The 14,712-nt window shown below is 49.8% G+C and overlaps 5 protein-coding genes across 5 annotated transcripts; 3 read left to right on the top strand and 2 right to left on the bottom strand.

The window, feature by feature from the left end:
* The first annotated feature begins 1,701 nt into the window (after positions 1-1,701).
* F4812DRAFT_172343 (uncharacterized protein) lies at positions 1,702-3,772 on the top strand. Its single transcript, XM_047929960.1, has 2 exons — positions 1,702-2,405; positions 2,516-3,772. Exons 1-2 carry the CDS (start codon positions 2,045-2,047, stop codon positions 3,628-3,630), a joined length of 1,476 nt encoding a protein of 491 aa, XP_047793601.1. The 5' UTR covers positions 1,702-2,044; the 3' UTR covers positions 3,631-3,772.
* F4812DRAFT_172323 (argininosuccinate lyase) lies at positions 3,758-5,922 on the bottom strand. Its single transcript, XM_047929959.1, has 3 exons — positions 5,492-5,922; positions 5,153-5,370; positions 3,758-5,045 (listed from the first exon to the last, which is right to left on the bottom strand). Exons 1-3 carry the CDS (start codon positions 5,544-5,546, stop codon positions 3,915-3,917), a joined length of 1,404 nt encoding a protein of 467 aa, XP_047793600.1. The 5' UTR covers positions 5,547-5,922; the 3' UTR covers positions 3,758-3,914.
* Positions 5,923-6,703: 781 nt separating this feature from the next.
* Positions 6,704-8,282, top strand: F4812DRAFT_455397 (acyl-CoA N-acyltransferase; the record flags this gene model as incomplete). The annotated part of the gene is made up of 2 exons (XM_047936814.1): positions 6,704-8,097; positions 8,165-8,282. The coding sequence occupies 2 exons, from the start codon at positions 6,704-6,706 to the stop codon at positions 8,280-8,282; spliced, it is 1,512 nt and encodes a 503-aa protein (XP_047793599.1).
* A 1,042-nt stretch (positions 8,283-9,324) lies between these two features.
* On the top strand, positions 9,325-10,567 carry F4812DRAFT_455396 (NAD(P)-binding protein; the record flags this gene model as incomplete). The annotated part of the gene is made up of 2 exons (XM_047936813.1): positions 9,325-9,886; positions 10,122-10,567. The coding sequence occupies 2 exons, from the start codon at positions 9,325-9,327 to the stop codon at positions 10,565-10,567; spliced, it is 1,008 nt and encodes a 335-aa protein (XP_047793598.1).
* A 735-nt stretch (positions 10,568-11,302) lies between these two features.
* On the bottom strand, positions 11,303-13,904 carry F4812DRAFT_467422 (MFS general substrate transporter; the record flags this gene model as incomplete). Its single annotated transcript, XM_047938655.1, has 7 exons — positions 11,303-12,158; positions 12,287-12,566; positions 12,618-12,644; positions 12,699-13,095; positions 13,147-13,562; positions 13,628-13,689; positions 13,749-13,904. The coding sequence occupies 7 exons, from the start codon at positions 13,902-13,904 to the stop codon at positions 11,943-11,945; spliced, it is 1,554 nt and encodes a 517-aa protein (XP_047793597.1). The 3' UTR covers positions 11,303-11,942.
* Between the last annotated feature and the right edge of the window lie 808 nt (positions 13,905-14,712).

The raw sequence follows: 14,712 nt of genomic DNA, 5'->3' as shown, positions 1-14,712 counted from the left end.
CCCGCGGTAAATGGGTGTCTAATAATCCGGTTTCGACAGACCCAGTCCACATATTATAAAATCCTGGAATATGCTCTAGTAGGCTACCTGTCATAAGCCTCTATAACTTTAGTTAGGTATGCGTACTGATGTTTACCATCAGCAGATATACTCATAGACACCACTTTCCTTCTGGAGCAAACGTGCATTGTCACGATGCTCTCCCCGAAACTTTCTGGCCAAGCCAAATATTCACCAAGTGGTATGTGCCAGCTGAAACAACGTCTCCATCTGTTGGAAACTAGAAGCTGAATCTGGTACCGTTTCAAATCCCATGGATGCTGAAGTGGGTCAAGCCAAGTAACATCGCGTATGATATTGCGTAAGTAGGCCACGACGCCCAGCGTCTGGCTCTCTCACTTGATCATTGCAATGGGATTCTCGCGCTCAAAGAAGAATATAGTTGGCGCGGCTTATTTTTTTTTATCTTCTGAAGCAGTTGGACGATCGGCGGATTTTCCTCGGGCCATTCATGCGTATTCCTTCTTTTGCCAGCTCCCTGGCACCAGTGGAAGGTCTGGCTGGGACATTCCCGGCTGGGACACATCTTGGTATCCCTCCTCAAGTGTAGGAGACAACCACTGTTCCCGCCTGCGAACTCGAGTGCACATTCGCGGGGCGCATTGTGATGCGAGGCAGATGATGATTAGGAACACGACGGTGCAAACTGCTGCCACTGCGATGGCGATGATCAAGTCTTTTAGAAAGTTGCCATTAACTTTTACCGAACCCACTGCTTGGGACATCTTAGTTGCGTATTTGGTATCGTTGGGTTATGAGAAAGTGGAAAGCTCTGAGTAATATCTGTCGTTGAGAAGTAGGGAGGAAAGTGAGAGACGTGGTAGATAAATGCGGATGTCTATTGTTGGTTGAGGCTCTTTGTATAACTGTATAATGAAAACCGAGAGAAAGCAACAACGTAGGGGTACCTTCAAAGACTTTATTTTGTTTCAACAAAGAGGATATCGATTATTAGGTAGGAAGTCTACCAGCGTTTAACTTAGAATTCAACAACACCTACCTTCACCTTTACAGCTCACAGCCACCGGAGGGCAAGTCTCGTATATAACAAGATTAGCAAAAGGTCCTACATGAATCCGAGACGGTAGCAGGATCCATCTCTGCCTAGATATAAGCGCTAGGAAATGATAATTGGTTCTGAGTGGTTTTGTTGTGAGACACAGCCCCATTACTATGATAGGTATTCGATTGGGATAAAGTGTACTATGTACTACCTACCTACCTACCTTAAACACGGAACCGTAGGGCTATGCGCGGGCCTGGCCGGGGATCACCTGGTCCTATTAATAGACGCCTAAGAAGCGCCGACGAATGAGAAACATGAAATCGTTAGTGTAGGTACTTGGGTTGTTGAAAATGATCTGGTAGCGGGTAAGGTAAGAGGTACCTTACTACCTAAGGTATTAGATTAGGTACCTAGGTAGGTACCTAATTTTAAGGACTTGTACCAGGTAATCAACCCTCTATCATTTCCAATAGCAACAACAACATCAATAAAGATAACCATCAACAAAAACAAGTACTCTCCAGCCCCATGATATGTTGGTCAATCGTTTCGTAGCCTATCTTGTCATCTAATTATTCTTCGGATTTTAATTGCACGAAACAAGTGTTAGCCCAGGGGGTTATTGGCAAAACCACGTCAATAACGAACGAGACATGCTATGCATCGTGTTAGTGCCAGGCTGAGGCGGTTGAAGAGTTTCGTTTTCCTCACCGGACCCGCTATAAATCTGGAAATCTCTTAGATCTTATCCTGCTTATCGCTTATATAATACATAATGTACGCAAGCCGAGTGACGTCATCAAGAGGACAAGGAACGTATTGTGCGACGTCAAGTAATTCCATGGAGCTTTTATTTTATTTAGTCTACCGGCTTTTTAGAGTTGGACGAGTCAAGACAGAAAAAAAAAAAGGAAGAATACTCCCATATGTCTATCTTAGGGTAGTTATACGTCAATTGTACGTAGAAAATAGAGCGCGATGAACTATGCGTTTAGAGCGTCTTCGCAGTTGACAGCCTCGAGCATACGGCAGTTCGTTAGACGACCTCTTGCTAATACACATCTTACTTCGACGATAATTCCAATACCGAGGACGAACCCGGTGCTATCTTGGCATTCTCGGCAATTTATAACTACACCGCACCCTGGGAAAGAGAACCTTAATCACGAGACGCCAAGAGAAACAAACGAGAGAGACCAAGCCGCGCACGAACAAGAAGTTACCGCCGGAATCGAATATGCCACGAAGCAGCAGATCAAGCGTCCCTGGCAGAGGGAGGGCGCCGACCAACCTCCCGTTAGCGAGGCTAGGCGGACTATGAACAAGGCCATGACCAAGGGTATATATACCTGACTACCCTACCTACCTACCTCACATGCTCGCCCCATCGGCCCTGAAACGATCGAATAGACAGACGGAGAGATAGACTAATAACAATCGATCAACTAGGAAAACTCCTAACCACTCCAACCCGGCTCCTAAAACTAATCCTCCCTCTCCCCGTCGACGCGACCCACGACGAGCACGGCAACAAAGGGGAATTCCGATCCCTCGCCCAGAACGAAGACATCCAACCCTTAGCCCTCCTCGTCCACCCGCAACAACCCCTCTCCTACCTCGAGCGCCTGATCCAAGCCGAGCTGCCCCCCGTCCACGACCGCGACGGCCGCGAGAAGATGCCCAACGTGTACTTCCTCGCCGAGGGCTCCGAGCGCGACGAGACGGGCCAGAAGACCGGCATCGGCAAGGAGAAGCCCAACATCGCGTCGTACTCGGGGCTCGGCCGCGAGGGCGCCGACACCCCGCCCGAACACAAGGACTGGGTGCGCTGGAGCAGCTCCACCGAGATCGGAGACTTCATTCGGGACGCCGCGCGCGGGAGGGAGTTCGCCATCGAGATCGCCGGGCTCGATAACGGCAACGGCAACGGCCGCGGCAGCGACGGCGCCGAGGTGCGCGTCGACGTGCCCAGCTTCAACGACCGCACGCATTACATGCGCGAGCGCCTGCGCCGCATGTCCCGGCGGATCGAGGCGCTGTCCAAGATCAAGCACGAGTGCGACATGCTGGCGCACCGGGGCGCGCACCGGATCGCCAAGGCGGGTTTCGTCGCGCTGACGGGCTGGTGGGGCGCCGTGTACTTCCTGACCTTCCACACGGACCTCGGCTGGGACCTGATGGAGCCCATCACGTACCTGGCGGGCGTGGGCACCATCATGGGCGGCTACCTGTGGTTCCTGTTCATCAGCCGCGACCTGAGCTACCAGGCCGCGCTGAAGATCACGGTGTCGCGGCGCCAGAACATCCTGTACCAGGAGCGCGGGTTTGACCTGCGGAAGTGGGAGAGCCTGGTCCACGACGCGAACGCGCTGAGGAGCGAGATCAGGGCTGTGGCGGAGGAGTATGACGTCGACTGGGACGAGACCAAGGATCTCGGCGGGGAGGATGTGAGGGAGGTCCTCGAGCACGAAGAGAGGAAAGGGGAAAGCGATCGTGAACGGGAGGAGAGGGATCGCAAGGAGAACGGAAGACATAAGCCGGATAAAGATGATGATGAGTCATGATACCTGCGTAATACACATAGAACATACCAACCTGTAGAATAGCCTGTAGTTCATTCCGATCGAGATCGAGTTTATAAATCGTGCTATGTAATGTAATACACGCAGAGAGGCAAAAGTTAGATGAGCAAGGCCAATTTTTGTCTATACCTACCTAACCTAGGTACCTAATTTTTCTTTTCCTATTTTTATCATCTCCTTAGAAAACCTCTCGGATATTGGCCCTCGCCTTTCCGAGTTCACCAAATAGAAACCGCTCGACCGCTCTCGAGATTTTTTTTACTAAATTAAGCATTAAGACTTTGTCGCAGCACCTTGATCTGCTCTAGAACGCTCTCCTTGCTGGTGCCGCCCTTGGCAGACCGCATCTCCACGCTGCGCTCGTAATCGAAGTACTCGGCAATATCCTTCTCGAAACGTTCGTCTATCGACTTGAGCTGGTCGTATGTGAGCTCGTTCATGGGAGTATCTGTCTTCTCGGATAGAGCCACCACGCGGCCCGAGATGTGGTGCGTCTCGCGGAATGGCACGCCCTTGCGGACGAGGTAGTCGGCAATGTCAGTAGCGAGCATAAAGGGGTCGAGAGCGGCGCGCATCTTCTCGGGCTTGATGTCGAGCGTAGCCAGCACGCCCGTCGCGATCTGCACGCTGTCGCTGACCGTCTTGACCGTGTCCAGCATGGCCTCCCAGCTCTCCTGCAGATCCTTGTTGTACGTGCTAGGCAGGCCCTTCAGGGTCGTCATGAACCCGGCCATCTGGCCGAACACGCGGCCGCTCTTGCCCCGTAGCAGCTCCAGGCTGTCCGGGTTCTTCTTCTGCGGCATGAGCGAACTGCCGGTCGAGTACGCGTCGGCCAGCCGCACGAAGCCGAATTCGGCGGTCGAATATATGATCAGGTCCTCGGCCCACCGCGAGACGTGTTGCATGAGCATCGAGGCCCACTGCAGGGTCTCTGCGACGAAGTCTCTATCCGCCACCCCGCCCATCGAGTTCCACAGCAGCCCCTCGAAACCCAGTTCCGCGGCCATCATGTCGCGGTCGATGTTGAAGGGGTTACCGGCGAGGGCACCGCATCCTAGGGGGCTCTTGTTGACACGCTTCACGACCTCGCGTAGTCGCTCCAGGTCGCTGGCGAAGGCCAAGCTGTACGACATAATCCAGTGGCTCCAGCGGATGGGTTGGGCGCGCTGCAGGTGCGTGTAGCCAGGCATGACGTGGTCCACCTCTTTCTCGGCACGCTCAGCGGCGACCTGGAGGAAGGTCACGATGTGGCCTTCGATTTTACGTAGCTCATCTCGCAGCCACATACGCATGTCGCATGCGACCTGCTCATTGCGGCTGCGTCCAGTGTGGAGCTTGCCGGCCACCTCTTTGCCGATGATCTCACCTAACCGACGCTCATTTGCAGTGTGTATATCCTTTTATGAGAAATTAGTTACCTTGGCTCCCTTAAGCTGGCTTGGGGGAGTTATAAGTGCATAATATGCATGAATACAAACATAAGCACAAGCACAAGCACACACACCTCGTCTACACCGGGGACAATGACAAATGAACCATTATCCCATTCCTGCATGACAGCTTGCAGGCCCTTCTCGATCTTGTTGAATTCATCTTCTGTTATAATGCCCCCCTTCTTGTTAGCCCGGGCGAAGGCGATGCTGCCCAAGATGTCTTGCTTGTAGAGCTTCTTATCAAAGTGGATACTCTCGTTGTAAGCCACCATGAGAGGGTCGAGGCCGCCTAGGACAAGAATTAGCATATCAATTTATCAGTAGGCTGTTCTCCCCTTAGCACAGCATTGGCGTATGAGCTTGTGATGATTTTGTTGGCATCTGTACACGATGTTGCATAACACACGTACCAGTGAAGCGGCCTCCCCATAACATGTTCTCGCCGGGTTTAGAATTCGACGCCATGATTTATGTTATTCGCCTTAAAGGGAGAAGTGAAAATGACGGGATTAAGGGGGGTATCAACCAATTCGCGATGGGTTAGGTATATAAAAGTTGGTTGGGTGACTCATAAGAGAGGTGTGCTTCGATGTCGGGGTCCTTATCAGAAAATAAGACGATGGAAAATTGATTGACCCCTCTATAATCTGCCCCTCACATAACAATTTCAATTGTTGCATATCTTTTAGGTAGCTCCCCTCATTTTAGCGCGTATTATAGTATGTAGGTAGATAATGTAGCGGGGTTATTAGCGGAGGTGATATCACAATAGGGCTGTTAAGCTGAAGGGTTCATCCCGGTTCCTTCCTTACCTTATTTGAATTCTTCCGTTGCGAACGGTCACTTTTACGCTTAATAATAGTTACTTTCTCATTGGGTACCTACAGCTTGGTCCCTAGGTATGACACGCCACTGTTTTTCATGGCTTGAAGATTTAAACATATCAGGTTCGGAAGGAAGAATCTGGGGAAATTTCTAAGATCAAGTTGACCCCAAGACCAACTCCAAAAACCCTGAATGGCCCTAAATTCCCAAATGTAACATTCAACTAACACCACAATCCCCTGATTTCCCCTCTCTCATGACTTGCAAGACAAGTTTTTACACGGTGTCTCCGTAACCACAAAACTGGAAAACCCCCGCTAATATTTATTTATTGCCATTTTTTCCCGCGCGCCAAGTCAAGTGGTATGACGTTTCCCGAAGTCAACGAAACGGAATCGCCGTTTGTATTTGCTGGGTAGATAAAAGATACCTAACCTAGGTATTCAAAATTTAAATCATACCTTAGGTATTTTTCTCTTCTTTTGGCTTCCACGGCCTCTCACGATGAGATCTTACTGAGTTTGTTCTCGGACTCATCCATCACACATCACACATCACATGAGCACGACGTTTGTTGTCTATTAAGCTATCTACCTACCTAACTACTACTACCATTGCTATTACTACTATTGCTACCCATTTCAATATTTAACTGTTATATAACAGTATATCTAGTACATCGAAAATGAGTGATAACCCCCACCACTTCATATAGATTTCACATCCTACCTACATAAAATCACGATAAAATTGACCTCAACCTATAGTTTCGCACATTCAAATCTCTCTCAAAACCAATGGCACCGTCTTTTGTCCACTTGCCAGATGGCCAGAGTTTCACAGTTCAGCCTGTGTTTGCCGGTCTATTCTTCAAGTCCAATGAACACAATCACCACCGCGGCGCGTTTCCTGTGGGTTGGACCGTCGTTATACATAGTGAAGATAATCCTGAAAATCATCTTCACGATTTTATCATAAATGATAAAATCGATACCAATGAGCCCCGCTCCAGGCGTAGCCATATTCTCAAATACGGCGAGCCGACCTTGCAAAATGACACCATATTCATCTCATCCATCTCGGATCCCCCAAGCAGCGAATATAGGCCTCATGCCAGCCAGTCCCGACAGATAGCCATGTTTCTGTGGGTGACGTTGTACTGGTACTTCCAACAGCCTGAGCCATCACCCTACGTTTTGACGGAACAATCTAAGCATGTTCCTCCAGAAGCAAGACCTAGGGGCGAATGGCGCGTCAGAATCAAACGCGATGGCGTCCTACGCACTCGGAACATGATACCAAAATTAGAGAGAATGGGTTTGATATCAAGCCTAGACTCAACCGTTGGAGAGAGCTCCGACGAAAATAGTCATGCATGGGATATGATGTTCATGACTAGACGAGCATTCTGGCAGATCCCTAGTGGCCTATTTCTTTTTACTCTGCAGCCGTTGAAGCACAGCTCATCGTATCCCGGATCGCCTAATACCAGCCGCCCTACTTCCCCAGTTAGAAGCGATGCAGGCCAGCTAGCGACGTTGTCCAACCAACAAACTGCTGAGCCGCCATCTTCCCCCATCGGGCCTTATTACTCACCCTCTCACCTCCCAACCTACTATCCTCCTGCGCCATTGCAGTACATAATAACGAATAATGTCCGGCATCCTCTGAGACAGAAGCCACCACACATGGGTGAGATCTTCTATACCCGCTTCGTGCCTAGTGTAGGAAAGTATCTGTCATTTCGCGTGGCATCCCTCTCGCCAAAGCCCGTCATATACCTTGGACCTATGGGACCTGGCGAGAGGGAGAATACGTACTTAAATACCGTATCCGACACCACCCTCCTTCAGATGTGGTTTTCCAAACCCAGAGTCCAGAAGTTTTGGGGAGATTACCAAGACAATTTCCTCTCAAGTGCCCTCCAGTCGCGTCACTCATTTCCGGCCATCGGGATGTGGGACGGCGTACCCTTTGGATATTTTGAGATCTATTGGGTCAAGGAAGATACTCTAGGACGTTATATGGGCAACCACGCGCAGGACTTTGATAGAGGCATTCACGTGTTGATTGGCGAGGAATGGGCGAGAGGAAAAGTTCAGCAGTGGCTCTCAAGCATCGTTCACTGGTGCTTCCAGGCAGACTATCGTACAATGAATGTCTGCCTGGAACCGAGGGTTGACAACACGAGGTGAGTCTTACCACCACCACCACTACCATACGCGGAAGTCCGCCGGTTTATTAACGCGTGCATATAGATTTATTCAGCACCTCCAGGCCGGAGGTTTCGCGAAAGAAAGGGAAATATCTTTCCCGCATAAACGAGCGTGGCTCTGCCGACTCGGTAGAGACGCGTGGGATGGTCCCTCCATGTGAGGAGGATATTTGCAGAAATATGATTAATGATACCAGTTTTCATTGTTCTTGCATCCAGTGGCGCAATGATAACGACGACCTTAGATACGGAGCGGGCGCTGCATGCATTTATTACGAGAGGCGAGGCACTGACGCATATGCATGGCTGAGGGAGCAAAAGGCTTAGATTTATGAATTTCAACCGGATTCCGACTTGGCTATTACTTATCACGCGATATTCTATGAGACAGGGCAGGCATAGGATTTGTCCAAAATACAATATCCATTATACATCACGTATCATACATTATACGTATAACTGTACTCTAAAGGTTTCCGTTAAGACGACAGACGAAAAAAAGAAAAAAAAAGTCGTTGACGACACCGACAGAATAAATATTCCGCGACGCGATTTCGAGCAAACTTTTCTTTGATCTGTTACCGCCGCCTATGATACACGCTAAAGCTCCATAAGAGGTACCTATGTGAGCATCTGATTTATCCAACCCGATTTCGGGACCGAAATCGAAAAAATTAAACTAAATAGGTGGCGTTACTGGTTTTGAATCATTGACCTCATCGATAGGTTGGTTCATGTTGTGTCCCTTGTTTCACGCTGCGCCTCCCCGTAACACATCATCCCATATAAGCTATCACATATAACTTACCTTGAAGGCTCGGTCCAGTTTTGCCCGGTCGGTGTCACTTACGCCCGGGCTCACTGATTGTATCGTACCTTTTAGCAGCAGCAGCAGCAGCAGAACCAGCAGAACCAGCAGGATCTTAATAACCAGTAAAAGGGAACTCTAAAGTACCTATTCGATCGCATTCGCTGGGCTTTTTCTGACTCACCGTCTGGGCAAGTAGTTCTAGGGACATACGGACTGGCCAGAACTTTATTAATATCCATTTCCTCAAGTCGTTTGCGTCTGTGTTTCCGGAAAGCAACTTAACTCCTGCACACAACATCGACTAATCTCCTATTCTCACTATCCATATCCTATCACTTTCTTTAGCTCTCTCCATCGTTTCGGGTAGCAGCAGCAGCAGCAGCAACAGCGCCATGTCTACCATTACCATCCTCGTCGTCGGCGCAACAGGCCAACAAGGGGGCTCCGTGCTCACCGAGCTCTCTCGCCAACTCTCCTCTATCACCACCACCACCACAGCAACACCCGAACCCGAGGCGAAGATCAAGCCCAAGGTCAAGGTCCTCGCGCTAACCCGCTCGGCCTCCTCGGCCAAAGCCCAGGCCCTGCCGTCCAAGTACCCGTCGCTGGACCTGCGCGTCGTCGAGGGCGACGCGCGGGACCCGGAGCCCATCTTCCAGCAGCACCCGGACATCCGCGCGGTGTTCAGCTACACGACGCCGCCGGACGAGGAGCCGCAGGCCACTCGGCTGGTCGACGCCGCGCGCGCGCACGCCTCGTCGCCAGAGGAACCCACCCATTTCGTCTTCTCGAGCGTCGACCGCGGCGGCGAACTCAAGTCCTGGGATTCCCCGACCAACGTCCCGCATTTCGCCCAGAAGCACAATGTCGAGGTGCATCTGCGCCGCGTCGCGGGGGCGTCAGGCGGGATGTTGACGTACACGATATTGAGGCCGGTTGCGTTTATGGATAATTGTAAGTCGGTCGTCAGCTCACCTGAGAAGCCAAACTGGCCGACCTACATAACTTCAATCTATTCCTCATCCCTCCCCCCATCCCCCCCTTTTTTCCCTTATGGTAGAATCTTACCGTAACATCTAACATTCTTCGCTCCCACCCCATCTTCTTCTTCCACGTGGTACAATATACCACAACCCCCCCTTACCACTACAACTCTCATGTAACCGCCGTTCTAACCACACCGCCACAGTGAACCCCGGCGGCGCCTTCGGCATGGTATTCGCCAGCCTGTGGAACACGATACCCCCCACGCGCAAGCTGCAGCTCGTCAGCGTGCGGGACATCGGGGCCTTCGCGGCGGCGGCGCTGCTGCGTCCGACGTCGGCGCGCTTCCGCAACCGCGCGGTCGGGCTCGCGGGCGACGAGCTGACCCTCGCGGAGGCGCGCGAGATCTACGCGGGGCTGTCCGGCGGCGCGGCGCTGCCGCAGGCGTGGAACGTGGTCGGGTGGGCGGTGCGCGGGCTCGTGGCGCGCGACGTGGGCGCCATGTTTCGATGGTTCGAGACGGACGGGTATGGGGTGGATATACGCGCGCTAAGAGATGGACAGGATGAGGGGGAGGGGGAGCCGAAGGTGCAGGATTTGGAGACGTGGTTGAGGGAGAGTAGCAAGTTTGAGTTTGAGGGGAAGGAGTAGTAGAATGGGCGGGGATCGATTGGATGGGCTGGGGTTTGAGAAGTGGGTGTGTCCTGTTGTGCTGTGCTGTGTTGTGAATTGATGGGGAGGGAGGGAGGTGGTAGTTTAGGTTAGATAGACAGAGAGAGAGAGAGCCTTACCTACCTGTGTAGAGACTACTTACTAGACAAATAGACCATTATGAATTACACAGTACCGCATGTTTAGCGGACATGCCTGTCTTGATAACGTAAATGTGTCATTACTCTATGGACGTGAGAAATCTAAACTTCCGCACGAAGATAGTTGGTGTCATAACTGAATTGACGACGACCTCATTAGAACGAAACGGAATAGTGATCTTCTTTTTCCAGGACTTTCCATTCAGAGCACGTAATAATTTACCGACCGGTAGGCAACATCTCGTGACGATTTAATAAAGCATTTCTTTGTCACGTTACCGTCTGTGAGGTATTCCTTATAGGTGGAGATAGCAACGTCAAGCCCTCGAGTTGACATCGTTCTACATTTTGGTAGTGTAGCGGTTTGATAGCTATCTTCCGAACTCTTACAATCTTTCTGCTCTTTTGAGTGAAGCCCCCGTTATCTATATTGATCTCTTCTAAATAAGTGACGAAGAGATGACGCGGCCTTGCCGATAGCTAGGGTCTTTACGCTATGCCTACTTCAGGACCTATTTTCGATAAATAATACACCAATTCTTTCCCTATATCGTTGAGAAAATTCATTATCAGGTATGGTTAAACAGATGAGAATATGCTGTCTCACTATAGTATGCTTTGCGCCTTATATAGGTACCTAACCTTATATGAGAATCTATAGGTGTTCAGCTTGAGTCAACAAAGTTCTAAGTGAATCAATAACTCTATATGCTAAGGTCTTTTGAATTCGATTTGCTACCTGATTCTCATAATGTGACTTGGTAAACGTCCTCACATTAAGATCCGATGCATCTTTCCCATGCCAGAAATATTACTACAGTATACTAATACGGCAGCAGTACTAGATATATAAAGCAATGATTATAAATGTTTAGGTAACAAAAGATAGTGGCCTTCGTTTATAACTCATGCTGGGTATGAACGTATATATTTATATTGTAGGTAACTATATTGGATGGAGTACTAATAATACCCAGTCCTAACACAATTAGCTAGAACAACCAGTGTCGTGTTAGTAAGGTTATTTGGCTAGGGTTGACCTCTTACGAAGTTTTATCCCAAGGGACCAAGGGACCCTAAGCCATACGGATTTAACCTTAGAAATTTAATATCCCTGGCGCCTAAGGCCCAGGAGGAACACGGGCAATACTTATGAAGGATGAGAAACACTGGTAGCGCCGCGTGCGAATGGCTTCGTGATTGGAAGTCATCAATTATGAACTTCTCCGCCCATAAGGCTCGAAGGGGAAGATTGCACTAATAATTGCCATGGCGAGAAAGAGGGCTGCGCAGAGGTAAATCGGGACGACAGTCCCGGTGTCAGCGGTACTGGCGACAATTGCGGAGATAATGCCCATTATACGATTGCATCCGACTGCAATGCCGTTCCCCGTCGCACGATGAGCACTTGGTAGCACCTCAGGGGTATACTAAGCCAATTAATTAGTATTCAAGCATTGAAAGACATTAGAGATCTGGTATCAAAGGGTGTGTCTTGTTCCAGAAGTGTAGCTCCATTTTCCGGCATCTTTCCATCTACGGGGCTCGTAATACATACTGCATATAAAGTTCCGTAGTAGATGTTGAGGCAAAACGCAATAGCGCAGCTGAACCCAACGTTTTGCGCCGGAGTGGACACTGCTGTGTAGGCGAAGAAAAAAGCCATGGTCACTAGCGCCCCTATCGCCATGGTATATCTTCGACCAAGAATTTTAAGGTTGCACATATATGCTGCTAAGGCTGGCCCAAAGATGCCGGATATATTTGTGAGCGTATAATTGCGCCACGTTTCGAAGGTTCCCACGCCATCTAACGCTCCACGGCTGGCAAGGTACGTGCTATACTCTCGAGTTAAATAGGGGTCTTACTTGGCAGATACTAAAACATACTTTAAAAAGACGTAGAAAAGAGGGTAACTAATAATGATTAGCGCTTCAACCAGATATACAGGTTCTCTAACTTGAACCTACGCAAGCCCGATAAGTGTCCATGATAGCCAAATGAGTACGGTCGAAATGCCCATTTTCATCGTAACGAAAAGCCCGGAAAGATGAATGAAGGTCTCCTGAAGCGAATAGCGTTTCTCGCTGTGCGCAGTTTTTACCGTCCCGCAAGCCTCCAACTTCTCCAAGGTTAGCGTACAGCGTCGGTTATATCTTTTGGCGATCGAATGTAGCGTCTCGACCAACTCGGCATCTTCTCCGGTCCCTAGGCGGTACTTTGGAGTCTCCTGTAGACGAACCACCGTAACACGTGCAATGGACATGGCGAAAACGAGCGCTCCCGATGTGTACATGACATACCGCCACCCCTGATTGGAATCCCTTGGGCAGTTATCGGCGGATTCGCAGTTCCAGCGAGGCGGAACTGTATCCATATCAGAACCCTAACGACTCAAGATTTTGACGAGGAGCTCACCTAAGAAACCCCAACAAATGAAGCCGGTGACTGCCTGACCAATACCCCACCAGCAGGCTAGAAATGTCAGCGCCCACTGCTTGTTACCTGGGAGGTACTCGAGGAAAACAGTTGTGTCTAATATGAGATTGCCGCCAGCTCCAAATCCGACCATGGCGGTAAAGAAGCCTAGTGAGGCCCAATTAGGAGCGGCACCCGACACAATGGTTGCTACGGCGGAGATAAAGAGAGATATGTTGAACGCCCAGCGCCGTCCTATAATATCGGCGCTCATGCCCCAGAAGAGCGCCCCAACCAGCATCCCAACATATGTAGCAATCGTCTGGGCATTGTCATATCCGACCTGACCAAACTCCTTGAACGCGGGAATGGCTATGTTGCTTTGGAGTAAGAGGACTAAAGAATCGACGGCATATCTATGAGATCGCGTGAGTCTTCAATGGTGACCTTTTTCGGTTTCGAGCGATAGTAGCATTCTTACCCAAACCCGTTTAAAACGAACAATTTCCAATGATAATTAGTCCACCCAATCTCGTCAATGGCCTGAAGTGCGTTAGCGATCTGTCCGTCGGCTATCGACGAACTCATTGGACAAGTCCCACGTTATTGACAAGGTGCATCTTCGCGTTCAGAGCAGGATCCAAGTCTTGAAGCGCTAGAACCTCCACGGCATCGTCCGTGGCGGAATCCTCAGCATTTCCAACATCTCTTTCAAAGAGACCCGGGTCTTCTTCGATCCTCTTTTCCTCCGTTGACATTTTCAAAACAGGCACCTCTACGTGCTAACCCGACCTAAATTAAAATATTCTGGACAAATGGGACATGGGTGGAAAAAGCAATTCGGACAAAGGCCAAGACGTAGGTATCGTATATATTCGTGGTATTAGGGTATGCTAGGAATACTGACTATGGTATTCGGCAGCAAACAGGAAAAGATGCAAAGAGATGCGAAAGCAGCAAACCGAGAGTTTTCACATAAGCTTCCAGATGGAAATTGAGAGCCCCCCCGATAAGCGACTGACCAACTACGTAATGGCCATATCCGTCCATTTGCGTACAAGGGCTCGGTAGGTACTTCTTACCGAGAGATAAGATGAGGGATTCCTAACTACATAAGGTAGGTACCTAGAGGTAAGCAAAGATTTGCCGGGACGAATAAACAAAGGTCTGGGGGTATTGCCTGTAAAGGCGACGTAAGTAGTATAGCATGAGAGTAAGAGGCGTTCTCAGCATACGAGACGAGCTAAGTCTAAGTTAAAGCTGCACAGCTTTACTAGCACGTACCTATATTCAAGGCACGGAACCCTCGTGCTAACCCTCGTGCTACCCAAATCCGACGTTGATAGGTTCTTCCGTGGGGGAGACCGTCGTTGTGCCCCACGCCACACTTTAGCGTCCGCTGGAGAGATCATGATCCGCGGGATACCTGTAACACTATGGTATAAAGGCAGTATGGGTTAGGTACCTCTTAGGTAGGTTAGGTACCTGAGATATAGTTGCTGTAAATCAAGGGCTTTTTCCATCTCCATCCTGATTCCTGCCCCTTGACCGACAGTCTTCTTTTCC

Source organism: Daldinia caldariorum, assembly GCF_022478825.1.
Source record: "Daldinia caldariorum strain CBS 122874 unplaced genomic scaffold F4812scaffold_2, whole genome shotgun sequence".
NCBI classification, from domain to species: domain Eukaryota; kingdom Fungi; phylum Ascomycota; class Sordariomycetes; order Xylariales; family Hypoxylaceae; genus Daldinia; species Daldinia caldariorum.
The sequence above is the reverse complement of the archived record's forward strand: the minus strand, read 5'-3'. Positions and strand labels throughout refer to the sequence as shown.